We start from the raw sequence: 27,835 nt of genomic DNA on the forward strand, positions 1-27,835 counted from the left end.
AGGGGGTCCAGGTTTAGAACCACAGGAGTGGAGGGGCCTAGGGGTTCAGGGACTGGAGCCTGGGGTATCTATGCCCCCTGGACGGGCTCTGTAATCCCTGTCCCGGTTTGCTTAGTAATGGATTCAGAGGCAGCGCACAAAGAACAGGGTTAGATGTAAGAGAAATCAGATTGTTGCCACTTTTTTTTGTTTTTATGGAGTAATTTCTATCAGCATAAGTATGTCATGATTTCTCTCATCTTAAAAGAGAACCTGGTCCTCATCCGTCTCTCCAGCTGCCCGGTCCGTTTCTTTGCTCCCCTAGTCTCCGAGTCTGCTCCACCAGTTTTTGTTAAATTTACTCCAATCGACATTTCGCCCCCAACCCTCCACCAAGACTGTTCTTGCCAGGGCCCCAGTGGCCTGTTGTCCTGAGACTCGTGCTGAGTTCCTGGCTTTCATGCTATCTCCCTGCGAGCCGACCATACGTGCAGGGCTGCAGCCAGGACACCTGGGAGGGAGGGGCTCCTAAGCAGCCACAGGCCCCACGCAGGTGGTCACCCCAGCCGGGACACCTGAGGTCTCCCCTCCTTGCCCCCACCCCACCCCTGGGGGCCTCACCCCCCAAATGCTCATGACTCCCAAACCTACAGGCTGCTGGGACCGAGCTCCCATCCCTGGCTCACATGCGGGCTTGGCCTCCTCTGTGCTCCTTCCCTTCTTGGGTGACCGCTCCCTCCAAACCTTGGGGCCAGCTGCACTGCTGCCTCCTGGTGGGGACACCATGCCCTTCCCGGAGACTGCAGCCCCTCCCACAATGCACCTTTGCCCCATTTCACTGGGCAAAGGGGGCCCTGAAGGCCACGGGCCGGGGTGCCCGCCGCTCCCCCCACGACCGGGCCCCTCACCTCCCTTCTCTCTCGTTCTTCCCTTTCCAAACTCCACACCCTTGTGCACAACCTACTTCATTTCCTGAGAATGTAAGTAGCAGGACTTTATTTTGTTTACTGTTGGGTCCAAGTGTGTCAGAACCCGGACATTTCTCGCGGACAGCAACGGGGTGACCGGCCCAGGGCGCCTGTCTCTGACTTCCTCTCTGCTGTGCGCAGGTCACAGACACCACCCTAGGCAAGGCCGGGCGACGGTGCTGAGTGAGCCCCACGAGGAACGGCCAGCGTCCTAGGGATCTGGATGGCGAGACCCGGCCCTCAGGCCAGGCGAGAGCTCCCAGGGTCGCCTGCCGAGCAGCCACCACGCTGCTGGACGCCGGCTGACTGCTGCCCGCCCAATCCCAGCACCGTTCCATGTTCCCCTGACTGAGGTTTTCGGAAGACCACTGAGGCGTTTCCCACGTACGCGCGTGGGATGCACGCGGACAAAGCCCGCCGTGGTGCGATGCCGTGTTTCAACCGTAACTACCAGTCAGCGCCGGGGCTGAACTCGGGCCGTTTGCATTAACGATGAGGACGACTGACGCGATACATGGTACGTTATTTTCAAAGATGAAATTAAAGCTGGGTTTAAAAACTGTGACTTATCGTGAAGCAGCCGCTGTGCGAGTTCTGCCGTGGGAAAGCCCACGCCAGGCCATCGTGCTACCCTTCCACCCGGAGGCCGCGCCGGCCCGGCAGCCCCAGCCTGCCCGGTGAGGGGCTCCGGCCTGCCTTCGGGAAGGGGCCCCGCCCATCTCCGCACCCCTGGGGTCAGGACAGAGATCTGCGCGGGGGAGGCGGTGGGGGCACCCCGGGTCCCCCCAGGAGAGCCGAGCCACGGCCCCCCTCGCGTGCCACGTCCTCCCCCGGCACCGGGCTGGGCACGGCTCCGGCCCCGTGGTTTTGGTGAGCGCCCGTTGTGCGGGAATGCAGCGGCCCCGTGCAGGGAGACCGCCCGTTCCTTTACTTTAGAGCTCCACCCGAACAGCTCCCTCTTTCAGAGCCGCCGGCCTCCACGGCAACGCTCACGGTCAGGACTGACAGCCCGTCGAGGAGGCGGCGGCGGGAGCTCGGGGCGAGGCCGCGGGTGCCCGCCTCAAGCTTGCTCGGCCACGCCGCCTGCCCGCGGCCGCACACCCAGCACCCGGTTCCTCTTCTGTGGGCCCCTCGTGCCCTTGGGGGCCCACAGCTGCCTTCTCAGATCATGGGCACGTGGGGTCGGGCGGGCCCAGATCCGGCTCTCCGCGCTCGCGCTCGCGCCCTCCTCCGGGAAGAAGGGAGACGTGAGTAAACCACACGCTGACCGACGCCGCTGCCCACCCTGTCTCCGGAGATGGAGCCCAGGGCTCCAGGCCTCAAATACGCGGGGCGGCCTCTCAGCCACCTGGCGAGTGGCGCGGAACGACAGACCCAACCGCACTTCCTTCCCTCTGCCCGCACGTGAGCCACGCACGCGCTCCTGGAAACCAGGGTCCCGCACAGCGCTCGTTCTGCTGGGGATAGAAGAGGAGCCGCAAGGTTGCTGTCCCAAACAAGGGGGAGCACAGGGGCCTCCGAGTCAGGCAGCTGGCCCTGTGATTGACTTCGTTCCTCCGCACATGCAGTCTATGAGTCCGCACACATTTACCACGGGCAGACGTGGACCGAAACCTTGCGGTCAGCACGACCATTTCACATAAGATCCGGGAAGCCTGGCGGGTGAGAGGTCCTGAGGGTGGAGGGCCTGCTTCTTTCTCTAGGCGGGTGTGATAGGGGCCTCCCTGAGGGGGTGGCCTGAAGCATGAAAAGGAGCCATCTGAAGTGGTCCACCGAGGGGCAGCAAGCGCAAAGGCCCTGAGGCCAGAAGATCTGCCGACTAGTGAGGATGGGGACCCCCGGGCGAGGAGACGTACAAGCCTGGAAGGCCCGAGAGTGTGTTGGGGGTCCTGCTGCCCCCTCCCAGCATCGTGCCTCCTGCGGCCTCGACATCAGACCTGGGTCACTGGCTGTTGACATTTCCAGATATAACATGATTCTTTGCCTTTTAAAACATCTAGGAGTGCCCGGAAACACAGGGCCCTGTGACCCCCAGCTCAGCACTGAGCCAGCTCTGCAGCCAGACCGCCTCGGCCCACTCCGGCCACCGTCTCCTGGACTCAGGACGGCCCCCACCCAGAAGACCAGGGACTGCACGGGCGTCCACGGTCAGCAGCCCACCCCAGCCGTCCCCGTTTTCTCTCCAAATCCCTTGAACTTGTCCTTCCCTAAAACCACTGCGTGTTCAGTCATTTCACACTCAAGGGGCTGCCCTGTCCCATGTGCCCACCGCGGTGCACACGGGGGGCCGGAGTTACCGTCCTGGGTCCCCCCCATGTCTTCGAACCCCGGCGTCCTGGTGTCCCTTCCCCAAGGACCCTCCCCAGTGCCTCTCCAGGGGGAGCCCGCATCTTCCGGCCACCTCACAGCCGTGAGCTTACACTCCTGCCCGGTGGCCTCGGGGGCTGAGCAGGCCTGAGACCGCCGTCCTGTCTCTGATCCCGGGGCCCAGACAATGAACGGAGATGCTCTGAGATATTGCAGCCCCACCAGGAAGCCCCTCAAGGGCGCACGGCCGGCCCAGGGGCGCTAAGGAAGCTGCTGGGCTCCCAGACCGCCCGCCCGGAGCCCGGTGCTCAAAAAGAAAGGACGGCAGACCCCATGTGACCCAGGCCGTAGCCCCACCTTTCTCCTGCCAGGAGACTACTCAGCACCCACGTCCCTGAGGAGGGCTCCCCCCCAGGTTGCTAGAAGAATCTAGGACCCCCCAGCACTGATCGGTGATGGGCTGTCACTGGTTGGCAGTTTTCATACAACAGGAACCAGCCGATTGAATTCACTGTTTTGGTCTGTTTTCTGGATTAGACTAATTCACGGAGCTTAATCTACACAAATTCAGAAACCTGTCCTTACGGACGCTGAAGAATGAGGGTGGCGTCTCTGGGGACCCGGGGGGCTGAGCTCCTATGCTGCAGCTGACCTCCTCCTTGCCCTGATGTCACCAGAGGAACGAGGTCACCCGCAAGGCTCAACGGCCATGGTGTTCACTCATCAGGGTGTGAGGTCCACATCCTCACCACTTCTCGTGGTGGAGTGGGCGCCCTGGGTGGTGTGGCGTCCGCCCCAGTGCGGCCGGGGAGCTACGGAGGAAATTTCCCTGCCTTTCTGGAAGAGGGGCTCCAGCTCTGCTCATAATAAAACAGAACCACAGTTGGGGGAGTCACCTCTGGGGTCAGTTCTCCCCCCGCGAGAGCGTGAGGGGGACGACGGGTCAGGCCGAGCCCCAGAGGGTCTCAGAGCCACTCTGTGCCGTGGCCTCCTTCCCGTGGCACAAAAGGCCCTGCCACTCACAGTGGCCTGGTCTGTCAAACGGATCAAGGGAAGGTCTCAGGCTCCATCGGACCCCAGGCGCTGGGGCTGGAGCCGACACTTCCCAAGGGCAGGGGCAGGACGCAGGCTCTGGACCCCGCCAGCTCTGCGGGGCCGTGAGCCCCTCAGCACCACCTCCTTCTCTGACAGCCTGGGGCTCAGCGACACGCACCTGGGGATGCTGGTGAGGTAGGTCATGACATTCTGGAACTCCTTGTCGGGGACGTCGCTGAAGGCCGGGTAGTCCGGGAAGGTGATGACGGGGCTGCCGTCCTGCCCGCGCCCACCTGGGGAGAGAGTGAGGCAGCGCTTAGTGCGGGCGCCTTCCCCGAGCACCAGCGTCCGCTTAGAATTGATGGCGTTTTGTCAAGGCTGTGCTTGCTTATTAGGAAAGACGTGTGTGCTTTCCAAGGAACCCCTTGGTGTGGACAAGAGTGACACGCATTCCAACAATCCCCCATTATTCTGCCACCACGGGGCAGCCGCCAGAATTCGCAGCCCGTTTCCTCCGGAATGTTCCCTGTGCCTCTTTCCACACGATTGCGCTGCTGCTTGTCCTGTTTGCTCGCTAACGCCAAGAAGTACGGCTCTCTGTGCCGGGAGCTGCTTGAAACCCTGCACAGTGCCCGCCTCCTACCCTAGCCGACCTCCTAAGGCTTCAGACAGTTGGGGTCTGAAGGGGGCCATCTCTTTGGCAGTGTGAGGGGGGAGGGCACCAGGCAGGTGGGAGACTTGAGGGACTTTGCTGGTCAGGTGTGTGGTTCGGGACCTGGGAAGAGGAGCTTGAAGGGGAGGCTGAGTTTGGTCTGGGGCTCACGTGGTCTGAACCGTCCTGCAAACAGTCCGGGGAGGGGCTGAGAGCACGCAGGAGTCACTGGGACCCAGGCTCCAGGTCGGCCTGCTCGCCAGTGCCGGGGTGGCTGGAGACAGCCCCCTTGAGGGATGGGCCCATCTCTCCTGCCCCGGCCCCCTGTCCTGGCTGTCGGATGCAGCATAAGTCATGCGGTGTAGCTCTCCGGGCTGGACCGCAAGACACGCAGTGTCCACCCTCCCTGCTCTGAGCTCCCTCCTGGGGAGGAAGCCCGCACTGCCAGGGAGGGAGCAGCCGGCGTCACGCAGGGGCCCCGAAACGCCTCGTGTGTGAGAGAAGCCCCCTGATGTTCCGGCTGGCAGCGCCACCGGGGGAGAGAGAACCACACGGCTGGCCCTTCCAGAATTCCTGCCCAGGGAATTAACAATAAACCAGTAAAAGGGCTTGTTTTGAGCTAAGCTTTGGGTCAGCCTGGGCTGCAAGCATGGGCTCCCCACATCCTGGATCTCACTGAAGCGCATATGGGCAGCCCCCCGCCACGGCTCGGGCCACTGGGCACCTCCTGGCATTTCTCAGGCGTGTCCTGCATTATCCTGCCAAATTACGATGATGTCCAAAAACAGCAGGTATGATGGCCATTGATGGAATGATGCTGAAAACCTGACTGTGTCTGGGAGACCCGGGGAGGGGGGCAGATCCTCCTGACACGTGCAGGGCACACCGTATGGGCACTACTGGAGAAGGGGTCGGGCGCACCCTGAGCCATGCCGACATTCTCCGTGGAAGGTGCCGAGTGCGGCATGACGTGGGACGGGTCCCCCATCAGTGTCACTCAGCCAGATCCCCAGACTCATGCTCCTTCGTGTGGGAGGAGCCCGGCCCCCATGAGGCCCAGCCCGCTAGGTCAGGCCCACAGGGCTGATCTCACAGCCACCGAGGGGGTCCTTCATCACGTCCACATAGTCCCCTCCCAAGCCGCTGTCTGGAGTTTGGATACTAGAGAAAAGGTGTGTCTGGGGGGTGGGGGGCTCGGGGCCGGCCTGCAGCCCTGCTTCTTCCCCAAGTAATGCCAAGAGTGGTGGGATTATCACCTGCAGGAAGGTCAAGGTCATGAATCTGGGTCACTGGTGCACTAGAGCCATGAGCCTTTGGGGTCCTGAAGGGGCGAGAACAGGTTGGGGAGATGGAGGGAGCCGGCAGAGGGCCCGCAGCCTCCTGGCTAAGCATCTCGCCACCGGGCACCATGACCCCCGTGCTGTCGAGGGGTTCTCACTCCTCTGAAGGACACCCCGCTCCTCCCCGCTGGGAGCAGTGCCTCTCCCAGTGACCAAGGCACCACATGAAGCAAACCTGCCTTCCTGCTGACACGTCGCCACAGAGACCCCCATCCTGCTGACAACCTTCGGTTCCCGCGGGGACCCCTGAGCTCTGGGGCCACACGTCAGGGCCATGCACCAGGGCCACGTGTCAGGACCACATGTCAGGGACCACACGTCAGGGCCACGCGTCAGGACCACGGGTCAGGACCACGCGTCAGGATAATTTGTCAGGGACCACATGTCAGGACCACGGGTCAGGGCCACGTGTCAGGACCACACGTCAGGGCCACGTGTCAGGGCCACACGTCAGGACCATGCATCAAGACCACGTGTCAGGACCAAACATCAGGGCTGCATGTCAGGACCATGCGTCAGGACCACGCGTCAGGGCCACGCATCAGGGCCACATGTCAGGGCCACACGTCAGGACCACACATCAGGGCCCACATGTCAGGGCCACACGTCAGGGATGACATGTCAGGACCAAATGTCAGGGCCACATGTCAGGGACCACACGTCAGGGCCATGCATCAGGACCACGTGTCAGGACACACGTCAGGACCACGCGCCAGGACCAAACGTCAGAGCCACACGTCAGGGCCACGTGTCAGAGCCACGTGTCGGGGCCACGCGTCAGGGCCACGTGTCGGGGCCACGCGTCAGGGCCATGCATCAGGGATGACACGTCAGGGCCACGCATCAGGGCCATGCGTCAGGACCACACGTCAGGGACCATACGTCAGGGCCCGGCTGGAGGAGTGGCTTCCAGCCCAGGGGATGGGCAGGTGAGCCAGGGAAGGGCCAGGGCAGCCCTGGGGGGTGCAGGGCTGGTCTGGGGGCTCATGAGGGGAGAGGGCTGTCTGCGTCTAGGGCCACACGCTAGAGAAGGAGAGGCCCTGACGGACAGCACAAGGAACCCGTGGCAGGTTGTCTCGTCCAGATGGGGGCCCCCCATGCAGCTGTGAGGGCGGCTGCACAGACGCAATCATACCCTTAGCACCCACAAGGCACTAGCACCGTCCAGCAGCTGGGGTCGCGCACCATGGCCAGCCAGGCAGGACAGCAGGTCGTCCCACAGGGTGGAGGCAAACTGGGACCTGAGGGGAGTGTGGCAGCCATGCAGCGTCTGGGGATACAGGGGGACCTCAGGATAGGCCGCTGGGGCAGAGTCGGCCGCTTGTCCGTGTCGGCTGCACTCTGGGGCCTTCTCTGCAGAGGCTACGTGTGCTTGGCTAGGAGGCCCCCAGCCCCTGGACGCTGCAAGAAGGAGGTCAGCTGTGCCCTATTTCTACACCACCTGCCCCAGGAGCGTTCTGGAGTCTGCAGGCAGGAGCGCTCAGGCTGCGTCGCTCTCGGGACCCCGAGCTGCCCTCCCGCAGCTGCACAACATCCCCCGGGCCTCGGTGAAATCCGAAGCAGGCCATGTCCTAGGCCTTGTCCCTGGTCCCCAGCGCTTGAACCGGGCCCACGTAGTCACAGGAAACCAAGGGGTGCCCACAACCTGGCACGCGGACCCTCCCTCCTGCCCACCCCGCGCTCACCAGACAGATATGCAAAGCGCTTCTTCAGCTGGTCCTGGATGTCCGCGGCGCAGAGCGGGGTGATGTCCCGGTGCATGATTTCATCTGCAGGGAGAGCAGACAGACACCACTGTCATTCGGTGGAAGCTGCCTTACGCAGCCGCGCACATCCACGAACACCGAAGGGGACCAGCGGTCACGTGCTCGGAAAAAGGGATTCCAGTTTCCAATGCGCAGAAACCTTTGTTTCTCAGCGCACAGGAAGCTGTGTGCTGGGTGATTCATCAATATTTAAGATGTGGTGTGTGTCAGAGGCACAGAGAGGAGGCGGGCAGGCGGGAGGAGGGACGGACAGACGTGTAGGCAGAAGGGCGCAGGGACTCGAGGGTGGGAGCGAGGACAAGCTGCCAGCAAGGAGCACCCAGGGGGCACACAGCCTCCGCCCCTGCTCTGGAAGTGGTCTGGGCGCCCCCAGGGCCAGTGCAGTCCGAGCAGACACCTGCAGGTCAGCGAGGAGCCCCGGCCGCCGCTGCGGGTCTACACCCTCCATACACGCATGCGGGAACTTGCAGAGCTCTGTCCCATGCACGGGCCTCCTGCCTGCCTGACGCAGACACAGAGGAAGGGGTGCCCAGCCGGGTCCCTGAGCCAGACGCCGGCGGGAACGGGGGCGCAGCCTGCAGGCCGCAAGTCCTAGATCAGGGGCCTGGGGTGGGGTTGCCGCGTGTCTTTGTGGAGAGCGTGGAGCTGGGGCGCCCGCCCTTGCTCTGGTGTCTGCCAGCCTCGCTGGTGATCACGTGACCCCAGCTGAATGGCAGAATTTGCCTTCTGGGACATTACCACCATTTCTCCAAGGAGACTCAGGACCCGGGCTGATGCCTCGCAGATCCTGCCACACCCAGTTTAAGACCCAGGCCATGAACAGCTTGGAGATCCGGGTCCGAACTCTTCCACCCGGAAAATCCCTATGCGGCAGCAAGATGCTCCCCGCACGGACCAGCCTGGAAGCCTGCTCTTCTGGTCTTGCAAACAAGCCAGGGTAAACGGTGACACACTGGGCACACGGGCGGGTCCCCCCTGGAGCCGCCACCCACCCCGAGCCCGCTCGGCCCCACAGGGCGGCGGTGGCGGTGGCTGGAGTCAGGAGGGGACAGCAGTCAGTGCTCATCACACTCAGAACGCGGGACCTGACAGGGAGGCCGCTGCCCACGGGCAGCGCGGCGTCTCCGCAGCGGCTCTCCTCTGTGGGAGGAAAACAGGGCTGAGAACAACTGATCTGAGAGCGTGGAGCGTGTTTCTAAATTCCAGACGATGTCCGCACGCACTCGTTTGCAACTCGCAGCCTGGACGGTGGGCGGGGGGTGACGTTCAGATTTTCCTCCCCTCGGAAGGAAGGAATAAGTGCACGGTTAATACCGCACCTGTGCCCGGCTCCTCGCATTCGGCCTCCGTAACCCCGGAGACGCACGCCGTGGAGCACAGACCATGGGGGGCAAGGGCTCCGGAAGTCTGGAGACGTGCCAGGGCCGGGAGAAAGCTACAGACACTGAGTGGGCAAGTCCCTTAGCGGGGACCCAGTGTCGGTGATGAGCGTTCCCCAGACCTCACCATCACCGGCACCTCAAGACTCCCGCCAGACTCCACCAGCCCACGAGGAAAGGCGACTACGGGCGTCCAGGCCTCTGACGGTGGACACCGCACGGTCATCCTCAGGCCGCGTCCGCCTGGCAGAGCACTCTGGGCAGCTCCTCCTCCCCAAGTTCCCAGGGTCCTGAGCTCGGTCCTGCCTGAGCAGTCTGCTCTGTGCCCAGCTCACCCGACGGCACAGGGCTTTCCCACATGCTAGGGACAGGCCTACTATTACCAACCATTCCTGTGCTGTCTGAGAGAGACGGTCCCACAGGCCAGATCGCTGTCAACACGAATTTGGTTCCTTGGGAGAGACATCTCTGGGCCTCATCAACCACCCTCCTCCACAGGCGCTGGCCGCTCTCATGTTCCCAGAGCCCCTCCAATGGGTGGACCAGGTCCCTCAGGCCTCAGGGCCTTTGTACGAGCTGCTTCCTGTAATGTGTCTCCCATGTCTGCCGGCCGGTCCAATCTTACTCCATTCTTGGCCAAGAGGTCATGTCTTCAGGGAGGCCTTTCTCCACCTCCTGGCCCGAGCTGGGCCTCACAGCGCCCTGCACGCCCACCGGAGCGTCTGCAGGCCACTACGCAAGCCCAGGGCCCGGCCCAGCACCCGCTGCGATAGGAGCTCAAAGAACTTGCGCTGAACAGGGGAAGCGAGGGGCGCGTGACACGGTGACTTCCCATGGCAGCATCTGGAATCCAGCTAGTTCGGCAAAGTTCTTCCTGACGTGCACACGGGCTGGTGCAGGATTTCTGGAGCCCATGGACTGCTGACTGCGGGGCCATGTCAGCTTGCAGCCACGCTGTGGATCCCACACTCGCGAGGTTTCTGGGGCAGAACGCATTCTAGTACTGTGTCTTAGTCGAAGGCCCCTTTTTAGGTGTGAACGATAGTGTCACTCTGTGCACAGCCCGAGCCGGAAACAGCACACAGGGGGGCCCACAGGCATGGACTCCACCTGGAGGTCCTTCCTCACAGGGCTGGAAATAAGTAAGGACCATGGCGCGAGGGGCTTGTCGCTTTCACCTGCTTGCTTCTGCCCCCCGGGATCTGGACCTGCGGGTGCAGTGGGCAGTTCTTCCATGTGGGCCAGGCCTGCACTTTGCGGCAGAGGACATGGTGACCGCCGGCTCAGCAGGAAATGGAGGAACCCTCGGGGGAACGGGCAAGCCTCCCTGGCACTCCAGGGTCAGAAGTCTGGACAGGAAGGGGGTCGCCCCACCCGCGGGCCCAATAAAAGGGTCAGGCGAGGCCCCGCGTCTTCACAGAACAGCTCTGTGTGAGCACAATGCCGCACAGATAACTCCCCGTTTCCAGCATTCCTGTCTCAGCCAGATGCAAAAGGAGACCCCCGGGCAAGGAGCCTGTCACAGAATCACGTCCGGGAGGTCAACGAGGGTCTGGTCGCGGAGAGGGCAGCACTTCCCTTCGGGGCCCCGCAGGGGCGGGGCTGGGGGCCCAGCACAGGGCAGGGGACATGTGGCCCACTCACCCCTTCGGCGGGAACCACCCCTCGCCTCACGGTTTAGCCGCCCTGGGACCCGGCTCAGCTCCAGACTAGTCCACCACCATCTGGGAGCCCTTTGGGACCATAGTGGCCCTGGGTGCAGATGAAGACGTGCAGCCCCGAGGCCCACGCCCCTCCTCAGAGCTCCAGGCCTGCATCTCCCAAGGCTGCGCGCCCTTGCCTGGCGGGTCTGCGGCTCAGGCCTGCATGGGAACCACCTGGGGGCCTCAGTAAGGTGTGCACAGAATGGGTGCCCTGCATGTCCTACCCGCCTGCCCCACGCTGGCCGCAGCCCCAGCATGAGCTGTGCCTCCAGGCGACGCGGTGCTGAGGTCAGACCCGTGTCCAGTCGGACGGACAGCAGGTCCGAGGCTGCGCTGTCCGTGGTGCACTCAGGGACGCCAGGAGGGGTGTCTCTATCTGCCATCAAGCGGACGTTTGCCCGTTCATCAACACCTGTCTTATGAAGGGTGTCAGCCAGGCGGGCCGCCGGATGCCCTGTGCATGCCCACTGCAGGCCAGGCCCCGCAGGGCGTCCCCACTCACACCTTATACCCGGGCTTGCGGACACTCACAGCACACACTCCATGGGCTCTGAGCGAGACACAACTTGGTACAAAGTAGCTTTTGGAACACTGTCCCATAGGAACGTAGCGGCGTCAGCCCGACCCCGGGGGCTGCCTGAAGCCAGGCCTTGGCGGAAGCCTGGCTTAGCGGCCCCACACCTCTGTCTTTGCCACGGGCAGACAACCAAGTCCCAGTGACCCTCAGAGTCCTCCTCAACACAGGCTCCAGGCCGCTTGGGCAAGCACGCGGAGAGGGCACAGAGGCCCAGGCCGCTGCAGGGCCCCCGAGTGTAGGCAGTGCTCACGACCTGCCTCCCCACCAGCCCCGAGCGTTTCTCCGGCCCGGCTCCCGTGGTGGGGCTGCTGGGGTCGGAGCCCCCGAAGGTCTCTGTGCGCGGGCTCCACAGTCGGGGACAGCAGGGACCCCTCCTGACTGAGTGGACCCCGGGTTCCGGGAGCTGGCGGGGCGGCCAGGAGCTGCTCCAGTAACCAGTGGGGACGCGCCCAGCTCGTCCTCGCTAAAACGAAGACACGACTTTCGGGGAAGTCCGACACAAGCCCCGGCTGGGCCAACAGCGCAGAGAAGGAAAAACCTCCCCCAAACCCACCCAGGCCTCAAATCAGTCAAGAAAGCAAGCGTTTCTTGAACGTCTACTCCACAGCCGGTTGGCGCAGCGTAAATACCAGAGAAGTGCAGGAATCTGCTCAACTCAGGCTGGTGAGAGCAGCCACGGGCTCTTCAGTCGATGTGCGAGAAAGCCCGTCATCGTAGAGACGGCTGTGGTGGTGTCACTGTCACTGGGGACTCTTCGCGTATCCGTGCATCTGTCACAACCACCCGGCAGGCGGGAGCATTATATTCCGTCTGTTGGACGAGCAGCCTAAGGCACAGAGACGTCCAGAGACTTGCCGGAGGCCACACAGCAGGGAACGTGGAGATTCTAGGAGCAGCGCCTCAAAGGGAGGGACAAGATACTGTCCATCTGAGGCTTGTCATGCAGGTGACTTTCAGAGATGGGTTAGTAAGTGCAGACGCTCCTTGGGGCTTGAAGGGCTCGAAGGAGCAGAAGCAGGAGAAGTCGGACCTCTTGGTGAGCTTGGGCCACGGCAGCAGCGGACGGCAGGGTCCTGACCATCACGTGCTTCGGTGGGTCCCTGACCCTCGTGTCGGTGGTCAAAGAAATGACATTCAGCCGATCCCAGAGGCATTGAAAATCACCCCATAGTTCTGTATTTGTTTCTCTTTGTTGGAGTCTGAGTAGCGTTTGACTCGAGGTCGTAAACCCTGTCCCTGCTGCAGGTGAAGGAGACCGCGGGGTGGGTGGCGATCGGGCTCCTAAGCCCACGGTCAGGCCGCGGCCTGGAGGCCCGGCTCAAGGAGCAGCCGCTAAGCGCCTTTAAACCCGAACCCGACTGCGCACCGTGCCCAGGCCCCCAGGGCCCCCGGCGTGCAGGGCTGCTGGCGCGTCCGTGCGGCCTTCTGGGAGTCGCTCTGATGAGGGGCTGGAGCCAGGGGGCTGCGGTCCGCGCGCTGACTCGCCTTTCCCACGCGGCGATCCCTGGTTTCCGGGCGTTCCTCTGCCTCCTGAGCTAGTTTTCGTGGCATCCCACTCGCAGGGTGGCCGTGCGTGGTGCCTGGCGTGTGGGTGGGCGTTCAGCTGTCACCAATACTCGGGATGCGCAGCTGCCTTGGGCCCTGGCCGGCGCCCGGCTTTCTAAGTCACCGGGGCGGGGGGCATCGAGCCCACAGTTCTGTCCACGGTGTTTTCTCCTCGGCCGCCGTTACCGAGAACAACAACCATGGGAGACGGTGTTCGCTTCCACACGGCAGAGGACGCGGACGGCAGGTGTCACCGCTGCCCACAGGGGTCTCCGCGGCGGGCGCCGGGGGACTGCCAGTGTCCCCCCAGAAGTGCAGCCTTGCACACACACACGCACACACGCACACGCAGGGACTGGACGGGCACGTGCGGAGGGAAGAGCACACCGGACTACGCGGGCAGTGCTAATGCGTCAGAACTGGCGTGAAAACATCTTCCCCCTTAAGTCAACCTCAGACGTTTCCTCAAGACCTTGTTTCAGAACCAGATCCGAAAACTGGAAGCCCTGTTAGAGGAGACAGTTCCCGACGTGGGCTCCGATCCCAGCCTGAGAAGACAAAGACCCACGTGTGGCGGGCGCACACGCTGACATGAGCCCACGCCCTGCTCTCCCAAGTCCTCCTCACGCCCTGGATTCCGTTTTCGGGTGCCGCTGTCAGGCCCACCTCTGCCCCGATCTGGGCGAGCCCACGGGAGAGCGCTCCCTCGGCTGCAGCAGGGAGCCCAGGACCCCCAAGCACAGCACCGCCCAGAGCACACGCCCTCCCTGCGTTCACACCACCTTGGGCCATTCCGGGCCATTCTGGACCATTCCTTGGGCCTGCCCTGCTCCCCCGGGGAGTCCCTGTGTGGCTGAGAAACCTCCTCATACCCTCGGTGCACGTGGGTCATCGCGTCCGATTCTGGGCAGGGGCAGGCCCCGCGCTCGGGAGGCCCCGCGCTCGGGGGGCCCCAAGGTCGGGAGGCCCCCCGCTGTAGTTTCAACACTGCCATCGCCGGTTCCGGCACTTGAGGGAGGAGAAGCCGGTGCCTGGAGCGGGTCCGGAGTAAGAGAGTGAGCAGCTGTGACATGCAGGGACATAATGGAAGCTGCTTTCGGGGCGAGTGGGGCCCCCGGGTCACACAGCGCTCCACCCTGCCCTAGCGGCCCCTGGACCTTCGTTCCTGCTTCCCCAGCCCCAGGCCAGCCCGAGTGGGCAGTCGTGGAGCTGCTAGAGATGGGGAAAATGGCAGCAGGCCTGGGAGCACCTCAGTGGGCTCCCTTCACCCTCCCCGGACCGAGGTGGAGGCCGGGGACCCTCAGGCCAGCCAACCGAACCCCGAGGGAAGCCTCACCTGCAGGCTGGGGGTCCACGCAGGTGGGTCAGGGAGGGAGGCTGGCCTCACGGGACGCTTCCCAGGGCTCGGGGCTGCCGCGAGGGGGCTGTGCGCCCAAATGGCTCCATTCATGGGACTGTTTGCTGCAGGGCCCTCACGAACATGGCCTTCAGCTACCAGGTGCTCCCTGAGCACACGGGCCCGCTTTTGTTTTCAGGCCCACAAAGGCGGGCACAGAAACGGGCATAGACATGGAGCCTGAGTAGGTGCATGTCCACGAGCCCAGCTTGGGCCCCCCCCGGACACAGCCCGCTCAGCTCCGGCTGTCACCGGCGTGGCAGACGAGAGGGTGCTGGGCTGGCAGCCGGGGGAGAGAGGCCAAGCACTCACTCTCGGGCTGCCGCACGGGTCGTGGGGCTGGGGTCCCGGCCAGGGGCTCCAGCGGCCAGGCCCACCTCTGACTGCCGCTCGGGCCACGGGACCTGGAGCCCCTGGAACTGAGAAGGGCGCTCTTGCCACAAGCGAGGGCCTCCTCACACCCACACCTGGGTGTCCCCCCCCGAGGCCGCCGTCACACACTGTCCTTCCCGGAATGCTGACGGGGCCGGCCCCCACTTTTCCCAGAACCTCCCTGCAGCCACGGGCCACTGTGCTCACAGCGGTCAGATCGAGGACGGAGCACAGCCAGGAGCTCCCTTTGAACTTTTCTGAGTTTGAAATTCCTGTGAATTCTGAGTCACACTTCTGTTTAATTCAACAGAGCACCAAGTCGCCTCCCTGGCTCTGTGGCCAAGTGCACACCTGCGCAGGTTTGGGAACCAGGGACGGAACGCAGAAGGTTTCCAAAGTCCATGCCCCGTGGGGCTGGCGATCAGGCCGGAGACCGTCCTCCCCTGTGGGCAAGAGCAGGTGCGCGGGCTCACTGCTGGCCCAGACGCCACACGGCCAGGTGAGGCCAGCCAAGGGGCTTGGGAAGCTGAGAGCCCCCCTCTGCTGCCAAATGAGCGTCAGCACAAGGAGGCTTGAAAGGAGGGCGACAAGGGCCTCTGGGCCGCGGCTCAGAAACCTGACGGAGGCATAATGACAGGTTTTAAGGCACAAATATTGGGGAAGAGGAGGCAGCCATAAAACTGAGAGTGCTGTTTGCTTTTGAAGCTGTCAGGCCACACCGTGCCACGAGGCCGTCAGGCCACACCGTGCCACGAAGCCGTCAGGCCCACCGTGCCACGAAGCCGTCAGGCCCACCGTGCCACAAAGCCGTCAGGCCACACCGTGCCACGAGGCCGTCAGGCCCACCGTGCCACAAAGCCGTCAGGCCACACCGTGCCACAAAGCCGTCAGGCCACACCGTGCCACGAGGCTGTCAGGCCCCATTGTACTACGAGTGCCACCGTGAAGCCCTCCGTGCTTGCCGCACGTGGGAGCTGGCGACCACAGAGCAGGGACGGCGGCACCTCACTGAGCTCGCAGAGAAGTGGCACTGGCGACACCTGCGGCCGACGTGGCAGGCCCAGCGGGGAGGCCTCGTGGCCACCCTGCGGTCTGAGTTTATTGCCCGTGGCTATGCAGTGGGTTTTCAGTGCCCGGAACAGGAGGAGGGGGCGAGGGAGATGCACAAGAGCAGCTAGGCATCAGCCACACCAGCCCGACGTGGGTGGACAGGTGGGCCAGGTGACGTGGGAGGCGAGCCAGCTCCACCCAGAGCTCGCTGACTGCACCAGCTCCTACACCAAAGGTGAGGATCCGTCCTCGAGTCTCTGCACGAGGTATGTGCAGACCCTTCATTCTTGGTAAGGCTCCTGCTGGTGAGCTCTCTATGCTGGCCCAGGACAGAGGAGCATCTGCTCAGGCGGCCTGGACGGGGCCCCAGGACAGGGCAGTGGCCATTTCGGGCAGACAGAGCCACTGGGCCCTCCCTGCAGCCGAGCCAGCGCCCGTGTCCCCAGGAACGCTGAGCCCAGCGAGCTCCTGGAACAGCACCTGGCTAGCCCTCGGGAGAGGCGTGCCGTGTGGACCAGCCCCGGAAGCTGAATAGGCTGATGCCTGAGGATCTCAGCGAGCTTCTGGGGCCGGGGAGGACAGGAGGGAGAGAAGGTGAAAGAACCAGCCCCATCCCAAGTGTGTCCAACAACCAGCCGCACATGCACACCCGCAGAGTCTGACCGACGTCTCCTGCTCCTCAGAAACCGAGACTTTGGGTCGCAGCAAAAGCAAATACCGTCAGCCCAGAGCAGCGTGGGTGACAGCACGCCGGCCGCACGCCCTGGCTTTGGGCTGAGCCTGCCGGGACACCCGGCCCGGAGTCCCCCGGGTCCACGCTATCAACACCAGCATCTCTGCTGGCTCTCAAGCAGCAGGTGCACTTAGGTGTCACTCACACGCCAGGGACACACGCCCCATCCACACCAGCCCCTGCTGTTTAAAAACAAAGGGAACGTTTCTGATGGTGTTTTCTTATTTGTCAACATTAAAGAATCACAGATGAGGAAAATCACTGCCTCTGGTCCTTCCTCAGGGCAGGTGCTCGCGAGCATCCTTCCTCCGGATCCGCCCTCAGAAGGCGGCTCACAGAACCTGCGTGGAAGAAGGGAGGCGCGGTGCGGTCCGTCACTGACAACCAACAGCAAGTCCTTCCAGGACTCCCAGAGGCTCTCCAGAACTCTTCCCTGAACTGTACGCAAGCACTTCACTCCCACCTTCTAAGCACCAAGAATTCTATAAACCTACAAGCAAACAAGAGGTTGCACTAACCTTCACCGGGACCTTGCACGTCTCGTCTACTCCGGGCCTCACCGCGGCGGCCTGCAGAGCAGGGGCACAGGGGCTCCAGGGACGCTGGCCCACCGGGAGCCCCCGCCCTGCTGGGCACGCACACGGGCCGGCGCGGGAGGCAGGGACGGACGGGGAGGGCCGGAGGGGGTGGGGCAGGCTTTGGCGGGGAGGGGTCACGCACCACTGTTGACCTCACTGAGGTCATGAGGACAAGACGGGAGGCACCCAAGCCTGTGATGCGGTCGCGGCTCGGACGCACCGTCCTGCTCTGTGGTGTGAGTCGCCCTGGGACAGGGACACGCCTGTGGCCTCCCCTTGGTCTCCTGTTGACTCAGGGCAGGTACCACCTCGGCTATGAGGACGTGAAGGGCGACGTGGGCATCCTTGCTGGTAAACAGCAGGTGCCAATCAAAGCCAGCATGCAACGACAAAGGCCTGCAGGAGCGCCGCCTGTGACGTGTCCTACAGCCCCCGCGGGACCAAGACCCACCGCCACACGCACCAACAGCTGCTTCCTCCTCAGGCAAACACACACCCTTGTTTTTGGGAAACAGCAAAGTTTGTGCAGATGGGAGACCCTCCAACCCTTATTACCCAGGCCCTCGCGGGACGCTCCTTTGAAAACCCGCACACCGCGACAGCAACGTCTGCTGGAGGAACTCAAGTCACAAGAACCAGAACCAGTCCCCACTTAGGAAAACAAGCCGCCGTCTGAAACGGCTCATGGTCGAACTGAAGAACCTCCTGGAACAGAATACACGTGTGGGGCGGCCGGGCACGTGGCGGGCGCCCCGAGAGCATGGCCCACCCACAGCTGAGCCTCGTGCAACACGGCGTCTCCCCCAGAGCCTCCTCCCGATGTGCTGACCCCAGGCCTCAAGTCCAACGGCTCACCACACATGCGGCGCTGGTGTCCCGCCCGTCCCCGTGGCCACCTCAGCGGCGGGCACATTCACCACAGACCCAGGGCCTCCCTCATCAAACTGGAAATTTCGGGTATTTACCAGTTGCCACTGCTCGCTGAGATCTGACCGATTCATCAAATTTACAGAAATAGTTGATGAGCTAATTTGCCAACGCTTGGCAGGAGCACCTGCTGGAAAATGTAGTTACGACAAATCACTTCAAAATGAGCACCCTTCCATCCTCAGAACGGCAACAAGGGGACGCGGGCTGTGCCCACCCTCCGGCCGGGGTGGGAGCAGGTCCCACAGAGCCCGGGCGGCCGGCACTGTCTCGCGCTGGGCCCCCGGGCCTGCTCGGCTGCCGGACAGCCCTCCGTCGGGATGCGTGTGCACCGGCAGCCGTGGGGACAGCGCTGGCCCGAGTCGCCGCCAGGGACCGCAGCACTGCCCCCCAGGCCCTGGGGCTCCGGCCAGTGCACCACAAGCCCATCTCCCAGAGAGCTCGAACAAAGGAGCCCCGGTGAGAGCTCCTTCCCACTTCCCGGTGAGCACTTTTACGGCAGGGCGGGCACCTGCAGGGCCAGGTGGGGGGAGAAGGCAGTCACAGCCCCCCACTAGCGGCGGCGCCCGACACACCCCCGCCCCGCAGCGGGGCTCCTGCTCTGGCAAGGCCCCAGCCTGGACCCCGACAGGGCCAACCGGCCTCCGTCTGCGCAGCCTCTGCTGGGCCCCCCACGCAGCATCCCCAGAAGGCCCCTGCCTGCCCCCGCGCCCCGTCCCCCACCCCCGCAGTGCCAACGTGCAGCCCGGACGCACCTGTGCCGGTCTTCAGGAGGAGCCACAGCCCGGAGAGGTCCTGCGACAGCAGGGAGATGAGGCTTAAGGTCATGCTGTCACCACCAAGGCGCCCGCGTCAGGAGGCGGCGGCCTGCCTCCCGGAACGCCCGTCCTGGGCGCACAAAGGAAGGCGGCAGGGCTCCATTCCTGGGTGGTCCGCTGGCCTGCCCCCGGGGCCTCGGTGCTAGAGCCTGGGCTCCGCTCGCTAGATGTGACTGCCAGGAGCTGCCCGGCCCCCGCGGCGAGGCTCCCGCGGTCCCAGTTCCATCCCCGCCGCCCGTCAGCACCCTCCTTGCGGGGCCCCCAGCCCGCGGGGGCGGGGCAGGGTCTGCACCTCCTGGCCCAGGGGCTCCAGTCTGTCCCGTCCTCAGTCTGTGCTCCTCCAAGAGCTGTGTGCGTGCACGGTTGTTCATGCGTGTGAACAGGTCCCGAGCAGCTGGGGCCTCAGACGCCCCCAAGGGCTAAGAACGGGAAAATATAAGGGGGAGGGGGACCCCTGAGGAGCTCGTTAAAATGCAGGTTTGGTTTGGGCTGGGGATGGCGCTAATGAGCTCCCAGGTGACCAGGCCACTAGTGGAGGACCAGGTCCTGGGCGGGAAGAGCCCGAGGGGCTGGAATGGAGCCGGAGCCCACACCCCACCGTCCTGAGGGGACCAGGCTCTGGGCAGAAGCCTTCACGGGCGCCTGCAGGTTTGCCCCATGGTTGGAATATAACGTCGCAGACTCGCATGTGTTCCCACCGGCCGGGGCCTCAGGGGGCCACGGGGTCGCCACGTCACGCTGGGGGGGTACACTTTCACTGCAGGGGCAGCCGCCCCGCCCCCGCTGCACACACCCCCCCCCTTCACGCCTGTCACGTGGCCAGACTGACCTGCTGGACAATTCCAATCCCCTGCTTCCTGTCCACGCAGCCCCAGGCTCCCCCACCGACGCCCGCAGGCACAAGGCTTCACGTACTGCCCCAGGGACGGGCCGGGGCCATTCAAGCCCACCAGGCTGCGAGCCCCTGGCTCACGGCCAGGCCTTCAGAGCCAAGCCACTCCAGCCTGTCCCGTGGCCACACTCGCCAGCATGGCCCCAGCCGCACGGCAGCAGGTCCCCCGGGCCCCAGACCCTGCACAGCCCCCCAGGTGTCCCCTGGGGACACCTCCAGGTCAGCAGGCAGAGAGGCCCACACCGCACGAGGAACCAGCAACCAAAGAGGCTCTGGGAAAGAAGTACCAGACCCAAGGCTCCACCACCAGAGCGGACGTGGTTTTCAGCAGGAGGAGGGCAGGGGCGCATGGTGGAGGGAGGGCTACAGTGACAGTTCTCCCCGCACCCCGCTCTCCCGCGCCACGGCAGGCTCTCGGGGCCAAGGCCTGGGTGTGCGGGCTCAGGGCCACCAGCAGCAGGCTGTGCTCTGAGGGAGACAGCAGCCACCGTGGGCCGTGACCTCAGCCAGGGGCCGTCTGCACCTGGGCCGCCCGCTCCCTCGTCCTGCATCCGGGAATCTGGGAAGGACAGCCACAGGTCCCTTCAGAACCGCGACGTGCAGTTTGCGGAGGAAGCTGCTGGTGGAAGGTCTTCCCTCTGCAGATATGGGATGCATTCATCTGAGAAATGTGTGCCAGATGCCCTGGGGGGCGCGGGGGCAGGACGTGAGTGGTCAGACAGCAGCGCTCCAGAGCTGGGGCTGTGGCGTGCGAGCTACGTAGGTCCCCAGTCCTGGCCGCGGTCAGAGAAGGGCCAGACAAATCCCAAATTATTAATGGGATAGACTAGACTCTGCCCCGAACACCCACAGAGCTGATCCATCACCCACTTTGAGCTTTCCCCCAAATGTGTCCTTCTCTGAGGGGCACCCCTCACCCGCCCAACCCAAACTGAGACCCACCTTCATGCCCTGCAGCCCCACGTCCACGGCACTCAAGCCCACCCTATCCTGCCCTCACGGCCTGCGTCTACAGCGCTCACACCTGCTCTGAGTGGGCCCTTGGGCGGCCGCCGCAGAGTCCCAGGCGGGCTCTCCCTGCTTCAGCTCCCGCCGCAGGTCCGGCACCCAGAGCCGGCCCAGCACGTGCATGTTAAGTGGCTGGGGTCACAGGCGGGGATGCAGAGAAGTAGGAGGGCGCAGAGGCACCATGGACACAGGCATTTTCTCTGTAGCGTGTTGTCCGGGCCTCGCCGCCGCCCTGGAGGCCCTGGGGGTGCAGTTCTGGCTCTCAGGAGGCAGGTGCGCCCCAGGCCAGGGTCACTGCCCCGTGTGCTCACCACAGTTCCGGAGCCTGGCCCCCCACCCGTCTCTACTGCCTGTTGTGTTTTGTTCCTCGGCGCCCGCCAGGGCTTTCTTCTCAAGCACGAGCCGTCCAGCTGTCCGAGGACCTGCGGCTCTGTGCCTGGCTTCCACCTGTCCCTGGAGCTGTTCTCTGGGGTGCAGAGCATGCAGGGAGCCTATCCTCCAGGGCAGGCTGTGGGGCCCGAAGGGCACGCGGGCCTTTCCAGCCAAGTCTGCGGGGCCAGAGACCAGCTCTGGGAACCGGCTCAGCCGCTGGAGCCCTGCAGAGCCTCAGAGGATGGCCAGGGGACGGCACTCCATACTGCAGGGACAGCTGAGCTTGGAGCCCGGAGCCGGGGCCGCGAGTGCATCCAACACAGGGCTGACCGCGGGCCTGGCGGGTGGGCGCACCGCTCTAGGGTTCGCAGACGTGATCAGCTGATGACAAGCTACTTTTCTCAGAAACGGGCAGAGTCCCAGAGCCCATGTTGTGTTCGGCTTCGTGTGACGGGCGGTGAAGCCACCCGGGGCCAGAGTTCCACACACAGAGCCTGCTGTCGGGCCAAGAAGGCTTTCCCTTAGGCTGTATACATTCTTCACTGGGTCGTGTCGGATACTCAAACCTTTTTCACTATCCAGGGAGACAGCTTAATGAGGCTCTGCCCCACAGTCTGTGGGGGCGGGAAAGAGGTGGACACTGCAGAGAATCGAGGAGGGTCAGGCCCCACGGGGCAGGGCAAGCGTGAGCTGACCCCTACGGTGGCCGCCCCGTGGACTCCGGCCTCATGGGGCAGTTTGCACGACTGTTTCCCGTTGCCAGCATTCCTGGCTGTGGAGGTGTTTTCCCTGAGCAGGGTTTCGGGGCCTCCATCTACCTTCCCCGGGGAGAAGCCTGGTGACCGGGAGGCCTGGTCTCTCCGGAGCCGAGTATACAATGGCCCACAGGGGCTGCCTCGGGCTGAAGTAAGTGATGGGCCCTGTACTTCACCAAACAAGGCTTGCTGATCTACGGGAGGAAACGCAGTGGTATTGGTCAAAATCCGCAATATTTAGCAGACAGGGTAGGCGACGACACACTAAAACACAAAGTGTGAAGGACGAGTCCACCCAGCCCCGAGTACCCGCAGCCCGGAGTACCCACTGCCTTGAGTACCTGCGCCCCTGAGTACCCACAGCCCCTGAGTACCCACAGCCCTGAGTACCCGCAGCCCCGAGTACCCAGCAGCCCCTGAATACCTGCAGCCCCGAGTACCCGCAGCCCCAAGTACCCTGCAGCCCCGAGTACCCGCGGCCCCGAGTACCCGCGGCCCCGAGTACCCCGCGGCCCCGGGTACCCCACAGCCCCAAGTACTCGTGGTCCCGAGTACCCGCGGCCCCGAATACCCGCAGCCCCGAGTATCCACGGCCCTGAGTACCTGCAGCCCTGAGTATCTGCGGCCCCGAGTACCTGCAGCCCCGAGTACCCCGCAGCCCCGAGTACCCGCAGCCCCGAGTACCCCGCAGCCCCGAGTACCCCACAGCCCCGAGTACTCGTGGTCCCGAGTACCCGCGGCCCCGAATACCCGCGGCCCCGAGTATCCACGGCCCCGAGTACCTGCAGCCCTGAGTATCTGCGGCCCCGAGTATCCGCGGCGTCAGAGCACCCGCGGCTCCTCCCAGCTGCTGCCCTGACTGATGTGGGGGCTTGGCACTAATCCCTCCTCATCCTGGGGTGCAAGAAAATCTAGGCCAGGCATGGAGCAATCTCCTCATGGACAAACCTGTGTCCCCTTGGACCCTACAAAAATACTTGCATGACTTGAATATAGGCTCCAGGCACTGAATGACAAGGACGTGGAGGGCAGAGCCAGAGCCTGCTCCAGCCGGTTTCTGCCAGATGACACGGTGGGAGGCCTGCTTCCTGCACTCGGGCACCACCTGCCTCGTCTCATTACCGCGGCAACCCTGGCAGGCAGGTGTCTGCTCCCCGGGCGCAGCAGGTGAAGCTGGACACGGTGGTTGCTGGGTCCTCGGTTCACCGTGTTCCTCCTGCAGCCTCCCTCCCACCTTCCTACCCCTCCCCTGCACCCCAGCCCCCCTTCTCTGGATCCTTACAGCCCCATCCTTCCTCCCCTGCTGCTTCTCCTGAGATGGTGCCGCCCTGGGTCAGGCTGTTCCTCCCTCTTCCTCTCGGGCTTCCTTTCCATCTGACTGCAAACCAGCCCTGGTAGCCCATCAGCATGGTGAACACTGTCAGTGCAGACCCAGCCTCCTGGTCAAGCACCGGGTACGCCGACCCCACCACCATGACCCGCTCTCCGCTCCCCTTCCTCTTCCACATTGGTTTCATACTTTTCTCTGCACCTTTGTCGAGGCCCAGCGGGGAGGAGGCCAGTGAGACCCTGGTGACCTGGCTGGCACGCCGCCCCCCTCCCCCACAGGTCCCTGAGCAGACGCATGGCCCCTGGCGCCCCCCGGGCCCGGTCTCCATGAACTAAACGGATTGGAAAAACACACAAGCTGCAGGAACCATCACCTCCACGATGAGCTGCCTCCTCTTCTAGGCAGGGCCTGCGACCCATCGCTCCCCTCCGGGGGGCACAAGATGCAACCTGGCCTGACCGGCCAGGAGCCCCGTTCTCCTCCAGGATCAACAACTTCATGTCACACACCTAACGAATCTGGGCGGGCGCCGGGGTTGGGTACACACGGCAGGGAGCAAACACAGCTGGAGCCTTAGGTTAATTAAAATGCCACCGTAGGCGTGGACGTGGCAGGGCGAGGCTGATTCCCTTCATGGGATGCCCGTGGGTCCGGGAGCGAGCCGGCCTCGCCCTGGGGAGCTGGGGGTGGCGGGCAGCAGGTGTCCAGGACTCAGATGGCAGCTCAGGGCTCTTCCCGCCCGGGAATGGCAGCAGAGCACCCCCCGTCAGGAGGGCACAAGCCACATTTGGTGTGCGGATTCAGGAAGGTGCAGAGAGGTGACCCATGCTTCTCTGGGCTGGACCATGGTGGCCTGGGTCTCAGGACCCCCCCGAGGCTCCCGATGGGAATTCTGGATTCTAAATCCAACCACCGAGCTGCGTGTCAGTTTCCTCATTGGAGAGGTCTGGGAGGAGGGGACTTCAGGCGGCATACAGAAGCCAGGGCTGGTGTCGGGCATGTCTGAAGGTCTGAGCGGGAGTTTCGTGGGGGCGGTGGAGGGGGAGGAGCCGCCGAGAGGCAGGCAGGGCCTCGCCCGCACCAGCCAGGAAACGGCGGCTTGCTGCAGCTGGGTGTTGGCGCCCAGCGGAGCCTCGGAATGGGCGCCAAGGGGCCTGAGCCTCAGAACGGGCGCCAAGGGGCCTGTGCCCACAGGCCCTCAGATGTGCACCTGAAGAAGAGGTCCACAGATGTGGGAGAGCAGATGGAGGGGCCGATGCGGCCTCAGGAGGACCCCTTAGGAGGGACGCCATGCACCCACTCAAGGTGTTCCGAAGCTGTTCCCAAAATAAGTTCCATCTCATGGGAAAGGCAGGACAATGGTGCCCCATGGGCTCACGGCTCAGCCGCACACACAAAGCAGGCAGAGGCAGCTCAAGGAGATCAGTGATGCCCCAGGAGTTCCTTGTACAGCAGGTACTTCCGAAAAGCTCATTTTTAAAAACTGTCCTTTACCTTTGTGCCCAGAGCCCTGCGGAGCCCGGGGACCCGGAGAGCCCAGTGACCAGGCTGTAAGGGAGGAGGGAGGGGGGACCCTCGGCCTCGGGAGTTTCTGTGGGAAGAGGACCAGTGCAGGGCTCCAGGTGTGCGGACAGGACAGAAGCCTGCACCCTGTGGCTGGGCCTGGGGGTGCCCCCGAGGGACTGAGAAATGTGCCATCGTGCCCATCTTATGGACGGGAAGACTGAGCCCCTTGCCTCAATGCACAGCGAGGAGGGGGCCCACTGGGGATGGGAACCCAGCCAGCAGGCCCCAGACACCACCCAGACACACTGGGCCCGTGCCGGCTGGTCCCAGACGGCGCAGGCTGTCTGTAGGGTGAGGAGGCCCTGCAGAGTACCCCAGAGAACACACACTGCCCTTCTCAGGCCTGCCTTCATCCTGAGATGACACCCATGCTCCTTCCCTCCTCCCAGCAGTCTCTCCGGCGGCACCCGCCCTCCGCTGCTACAGCCGTGGCTCAGAGCCCCGTGGCCTGTGGCCCTCACTGTCCCCAGGTCCCACCCTGGTCTCTCCATAGGCCACCTGTTTCTACATGCACATCTCTGCCTGAAGCCCCCGTGTCTCCGGTAAGAAGTTAAAATCCTGGACCGAATCCCCACCTGCCTCTGCGGCCACTGCCAGGGCCACCCCGAACCCCGTCTGTGCCTCGAAGCTCCTGTGTTCATATTAACACGTGTGCTCCTTTATGTGATGTCCCAAGCCCTGGCCATTACAGGACCTGAGCTCGAGCACGACACTTGGCGTGTGCTGGTGCAGACAAGCAAGGCCGGATTGTGAGCATTTTAGGATTTGCGCTGTGCCTAAGCGCTTGGCAGACCTGTAGTCTGAGATGCACACCCCCTGTCCACAGAAAGCATTTCCTTCTATCTTGCTCAGAGCTCAAATACAATGTCAAAGTCAGTGCTCTTAACACCAGAGCATAAAAGAATTTTTTGGTGTTTTCCATGCTGTGCTGATACAATGTTTCAATGTTATGTTTTGATGTTGTGTTGATACAATAAAAAGGAACTGATGATGAACAGACTGGCTGAAGGGGGCGCCTGGGTGGCTCAGTAGTTAAAAGTCTGCCTTCGGCTCAGGTCATGATCCCAGAGTCCCGGGATCGAGCCCCACCTTGGGCTCCCTGCTCAGCGGGGAGCCTGCTTCTCCCTCTTCCACCCCCCTGCTCCTGTACTCTCTCTCACTCAGTCTCTCAAATAAATAAAATCTTAAAAAAACAAAACAAAACAGAGTGGCTGAGGGCAGGGGTGAATTAAATAAGTGCCACCAGACCCCCCAAAAACACACAGCAGAACGTTCTGTGTCAGTTTCATAAAGAAGACCTGGCTGAGAAGGTGTCTTACGCCCAGTTCGGCCGGCTCCTGTAATAAGTCCTGTGCATTCCCAAAAATCTGCCCTCAAGGAGCGAGGACTGGACATTATCAGAGGGACAGCCTTGCAGCAACAGCTCGGGTTATTGTTAAGAGCACACTGGTTTCTAGTAATGAAAGTAATACTTTCCTTGTTTTAAATGTGACGAGATTACTGAAGAGTAGAGAAAATAAAACCATCTAATAAATTGTGCTCATGGCCTGAAATCCCAAATGTTGGCCAAGCGCTGCCCAGGGGGTTTGTGGCTGGGACCAGAACAAGCAGACCCCTCTTGTGGGTGTCCCAGCTGGAGTGTGGCTGCCCCCGACGACCACCTGCTGCCTCTCTGCTCCCACGGCCTCCACGTGGCTCCCATGCAGCTGAAAAGCTGGGCAGAAAAAGCAAAAGCCTCATGAACTTTTTAAAATGCAAATTTCAATTGCATTTTAAGCTGTCCATTTAGGATGCCTTTTTCATCCAGTCTGTACACAACTATCTGATAGATTTCTGGAATGCCTAACAACTTCCGGTCACATTTCCAACATATTAATGAAATTGTGCTTTAAAAAAATCTGCTTTTATTCCTCCACAGAATGGATAATGCAACTGGAAAATATGTTTGAAAGGTGTCCATGTCATTCAGGAAAATGCCCCAAATCAGGGAATTAGATTAGCCCCACGTGGAGCATGAGGAGCCGAAGAGGAAGGCCACTGGCCAGCTCTCGGGCACTTACTCGAGCCCTGTGCCGATGCCCGGCTCACTGTCAGGTTAGCTCAGCCCGTGCCTCCTGGAGCAAACACGCCTGCAGCTCCCCTCCCTGCGGCCGCCAGGTGTGAGCAGCCTGCAGGTGCAGTGAGCCCAGGGGCAGACCTCGCGGACCGCCCCGTGGCCGCCAGGGGCCGCTTCTCCGAGGGGAAGGAGCAGGTTTCCAGGAGTCCTGTTTCAGCTCAGGAATCTCATCCCATGGACTTCTCAATACCCCGGCATGGTCTCTCGGCTCTGGATTATGATCCCAGTCTTCACAGAGACCACGCAGGCTGATGATTACCACTCTGCCCGCAGCACCAAGCCTGGGCCCGGCCCACAGCCGACGCTCCCTGTCTGTTGCTAACCGATGAAGAGCAGCCCTTCTCAGGCCTTGGATGTCTAGTGAATTCATTTGTTCTTAGCTTAATACAGAAACCCGTTTATTTTCCTAAAAACTTGCTCCTATACAGAAGTCCGGAGAGTCCTCTGAGCACCTCTTTCAAGCAGTCTTGGAAAATAAAGGTTTCTCTGCACGAGTAAATACTTCACAGGCATTTTGGACGGCGCTGCAGACGGGTGGCATCGACGCCTTCCACCTCGACCGGCCTGGCTCCACGCGCAGGATGATCGTCTGCTGGTTTTTCTCAGCATGCTCTTTACTCTGTGTCTGAAAAACCTGCCTTCTCTAGACATGCAGGAAAAACCTGCCTCCG

The 27,835-nt window shown here is 62.9% G+C and overlaps 1 protein-coding gene across 9 annotated transcripts in view; it reads right to left on the reverse strand.

Annotated features, from left to right (window-relative positions):
* MCF2L (MCF.2 cell line derived transforming sequence like) overlaps window positions 1-27,835 on the reverse strand; it is a 95,637-nt gene that overhangs the window by 47,181 nt on the left and 20,621 nt on the right. For 8 of the 9 annotated variants that reach the window (XM_036071379.2, XM_078070070.1, XM_036071369.2 and 5 more), the window contains exons 2-3: window positions 7,967-8,050; window positions 4,468-4,582 (exon numbers count right to left, since the gene is read on the reverse strand). In XM_036071379.2, coding sequence (XP_035927272.1) covers window positions 4,468-4,582; window positions 7,967-8,050 — 199 coding nt within the window. Of the gene's footprint in view, window positions 1-4,467; window positions 4,583-7,966; window positions 8,051-19,062; window positions 19,307-27,835 lie in introns of those variants that run through there. The other variant, XM_036071371.2, reaches the window with a different exon arrangement.

This window comes from Halichoerus grypus, chromosome 4 (assembly GCF_964656455.1).
Source record: "Halichoerus grypus chromosome 4, mHalGry1.hap1.1, whole genome shotgun sequence".
Taxonomy (NCBI): domain Eukaryota; kingdom Metazoa; phylum Chordata; class Mammalia; order Carnivora; family Phocidae; genus Halichoerus; species Halichoerus grypus.